The sequence below is a fragment of the Octopus bimaculoides genome, chromosome 1 (assembly GCF_046866305.1).
Source record: "Octopus bimaculoides isolate indiv1 chromosome 1, ASM4686630v1, whole genome shotgun sequence".
NCBI lineage: Eukaryota > Metazoa > Mollusca > Cephalopoda > Octopoda > Octopodidae > Octopus > Octopus bimaculoides.
In genome coordinates, this window is record NC_142928.1 from 25,635,744 (window position 1) to 25,639,846 (window position 4,103).

The 4,103-nt window shown below is 37.1% G+C and overlaps 1 protein-coding gene across 1 annotated transcript in view; it reads left to right on the forward strand.

Annotated features, from left to right (window-relative positions):
* Positions 1-3,024: 3,024 nt before the first annotated feature.
* The window catches only part of LOC106876827 (interleukin 17-like protein), an 8,382-nt gene continuing 7,303 nt past the window's right edge, over positions 3,025-4,103 (forward strand). Inside the window, exon 1 of the mRNA XM_014925543.3 lies at positions 3,025-3,292. Coding sequence (XP_014781029.1) covers positions 3,278-3,292 — 15 coding nt within the window. The 5' untranslated portion in view covers positions 3,025-3,277. The remainder of the gene's footprint in view (positions 3,293-4,103) is intronic.

Genomic DNA, 4,103 nt, shown 5'->3' on the forward strand with positions numbered 1-4,103 from the left:
GTCTCACAGGAATATCATTTGCTAACACACGCACAACATTATATCTCGTTACTACTGGACGAAATGCTTAGCGGTATTTCGCTCGTCGCTATGTTCTGGTTTCAAATTCCGCCGAGGTCGACTTTGCTTTTCATCCTTTCAGGGTCGATAAATTAAGTACCAGTTGAGAACTGGGGTCGATGTAATTTACTATCCCCCTCCCCAATATTTCAGGCCTTGTGCCTAAAATAGAAAGGATTATATCTCGTTTCCAGCAAACACGCAGAATGATAAACCGTTACCGCACTGCGTTAACTTCTATTATATATTTGAGTAATTTTGTATGCATGGCGCAGGAGTGGCTGTGTGGTAAGTAGCTTGCTTGCCAACCACATGGTTCTGGGTTCATTCCCACTGCGTGGCACCTTGGTCAAGTGTCATCTACTATAGCCTCGGGCCGACCAATGCCTTGTGAGTGGATTTGGTAGACGGAAACTGAAAGAAGCCCGTCGTATATATGTATATATATATATATATATATATATATATATATATATATATATATGTTTGTGTGTCTGAGTCTGTCTCCCCCCCAACATCGCTTGACAACCGATGCTGGTGTGTTTACGTCCCCGTAACTTGGCGGTTCGGCAAAAGATATCGATAGAATAAGTACTAGGCTTCCAAAGAATAAGTCCTGGGGTCGATTTGCTCGACTAAAAGGCGGTGCTCCAGCATGGCCGCAGTCAAATGACTGAAACAAGTAAAAAAGTAAATAGTACATTTGTCTATCCTCACCCACGTTTTCGTATTACCCATCTCCGATGCCACCACTGTACTAAATTCAGGTGCTTTTCAGTTCCATCGCCCTTCTTGTTTCTTTTTCCAAGCGTCACCACTTCCAGTTTTTCTCTTTCCGTTCCTTCTCGCTTCATATTCAACATTATCTCTCACCTTGCCTTTTTCTCCTCTTGTTTCGCCATTCCCCCACCACCCCCAGTTTCTCTATAATCAAATCTGTTTATTTTCCTTCATTTGTTCCTTCTGTCTTTGTCATGTACTTTACCTTTTCTTTATCTCACTTCCATTCTCATACTATCTGTTTCACTTCTATTTTCTCCTTTATTACAATTTTTTGATCTACTGAACTCTAATTGTTTGTTATCCTAACACCTGTCTTCGGCTTTTGTTGTTCTATAAATTTCAACTATATATTATACGCTCACGTGGTTACCCTACTTTGATCCAGACTGAACTTCCTACCCTCTTGGACTTGCATATCTGAACCACTTCCCGAACTTTCAGCACCTCTCCTCATCCACATACCAGAAATCCACCCGGTTACCATTGGATCTTCATACTCTTTTGGACTATACCTTCTCAGATTTCACCGACTATTTTCGTTGATGTAAAGCGCTCTAATCTACCATGACATTTGAACTTTCTGAACTTACTGAACTTTTATCATATTATTACTTTGACATTCTCTCTCTCCTTTTAAACTTCTTTTTTTTTTTTGATCTACTGAACTCTACCCGTTTCATTTCATTCTCTCTCTCTATTTATTTATTCGTATTCCTTTCTGCTGAAGAGCGTAGACTCGAAACATAAAAAAGACTTTTCCATTTTGCCCGAGCGCTAAACTAATTCACTTGTTCCTACACCTGTGTTCCACTTTTGTCTTTTTATAAATTTCGACTATACACACACACGCACACACACACACGCACACGCACGCACACACACACACACACACACACACACACACACACACACACACACACACACATCAAATCTACTAGTTAACATGGGATATGTTGACCAAAATGTAACCTTCATTTGACTAAGATATCTTTGGCCTGATGAACAGCTAGCGGAGTACACCTCGTTGAGTTATTACTATTTCCGAAGTTCTGCTAGTTAAGAAACATTTGTAGCCTGGATTTTCCCAACTCCATTCTGTAAATTTGGATTTTTATTCGCATACATAGCAACCCCAGTTGCTGACCGTGAACTATGAAATAACTTTTTTCAAATTATTGAACTTCGATATAGTAACCTTCTGAATCAATAAACCGCTACCGTTCCTGAAAGTTGCTTTTTTATACCTTGTACGGACTACTCGAACTTACTAACTTCGTATACCTGGATACTTGAAATTCATCTTCACATATAATTATATGTGTGTGTGTGTGTGTGTGTGTGTGTGTGTGTGTGTGTGTGTGTGTGTGTGTGTGTGTGTGTGTGTGTGTGTATGCATTTATGTATGTATGCGTTATGCTTGTGAATATTTGTGTTTGCTATGAAGTACAATCTGTACGGTTATAAACATTTTAGAGAAAAATTACTAGTTATATCTATTTGAGCCCCTTTTAACTACGGCCTAGTGAAATTATGTCGAGATATATTCCCTCAAAAAGTTTATATATTCGTTAATTAACCAACGGCTAATGAAACTTTAATAATTACTATATAAAGTGTATTACATAACAATTGTGCCTGTATATAGATTAATTCGATCCAGTGCTATGCATTACTATACTACCTCTAATATAGATTTACTGATAGAGCTAGAAATATACACGATTAATTTTTATGTCACATCCTAAATTACATAGTCAAACTCAGAAGTAATCTGTAGAATTATATGACTTAAAACTATTTGTCAACCACTACATATTATTTCTCTATGTGAAAAGGAAACAGTTTTTGTTACGGTATAGATATGAAAAGTCGTTGTGCAACTAAAATATGTCTTCTTTCAGCATGTCTGAAAGAATAAGAAAATGTAAACGCTATGAGAATACCAGTTTCTAATTTAAGCAGAGGGTCAGCATTTCGTGAGAAGGTAGGGAAGGGGTGTTAATTGAAATAGATGACCCCACTGCTATTCAGACAGCGATGTACGAATAAAACTTACTTCCTACGCAGATTGTGAAGGGAAAATAATAAACAAATCTATTGTATTAGATACGTTACCTCCCAGCACACCTACCGATTGTAGCTATAAACAAAAGTCAAATGTGCCTCAACTTTACAATGTTTTCAACTGCTGTTAGTTATATAGGGAAAACACAATAATTTTTATATTACCTTTCCGGATATTACTTTTTCATATTTCAATCAGTTCTTTGCATTGTGTTACGGGAAATTCCACTACCACTAAGGTATATCTAAGTAGATTTTGACCAGCTATTACCATTTCGAAATACACCCCGCTGAGCTACGAGCACATTCAGGTTTTATGTGTTAAACATATTACCCTTTTCGTATTTTCAATCAACATAGAAGCAGCACAATGAAAATAACCAAAGTAAGTAAAATTACGTTAATGATATAATCTGATGTATTTCTGTATGTAGTTAGCTGTCAATGAGTATTTATATATGTATATTATTTTTTAAATATATTTTTTTCTCTATAGGGCGGCGAACTGGCAGAATCGTTAGCAAAAGCCGGGTGAAATGCTTAGCGGTATTTCGTCTGCCGTTATGTTCTGAGTTAAAATTCTGCCGAGGTTGACTTTGCCTTTCATCCTTTCGGGGTCGATAAATTAAGTACCAGTTACGCACTGGGGTCGATATAATCGACTTTATCCGTTTGTCTGACCTTGTTTGTCTGACCTTGTTTGTCTGACCTTGTTTGTCCCCTCTGTGTGTAACCCCTTGTGGGCAGTAAAGAAATAGGTATTTCGTCTGCCATTATGTTCTGAGTTAAAATTCTGCCGAGGTTGACTTTGCCTTTCATCCTTTCGGGGTCGAGTAAATAAGTATCAGTTACGCACTGGGGTCAATGTAACCGACTTAATCCCTTTGTCTGTCCTTGTTTTTCCCCTCTATGTTTAGCCCCATGAGGGCAATAAACAAATATATATTTTTCTTTTTGAATTAGAAGGGAAGAAGCTTCAAAGGCAAAAAGATAAAAAAAAAATATATGTTAACATAAAAACAATATTACCCACGTGGTGTTTGTTACGTATTTACTTACATGTGGGTTTCTGGTTGATAGTTAGGTCAGATTGTTGTATCTATGTTGTAACATCTAATTCGTATTTTGTTCAGTTTCCAGTTTTTAAATTTAAATTAATGGAAATATATAGGTTTACTCATGCTATTCGAAGTAGG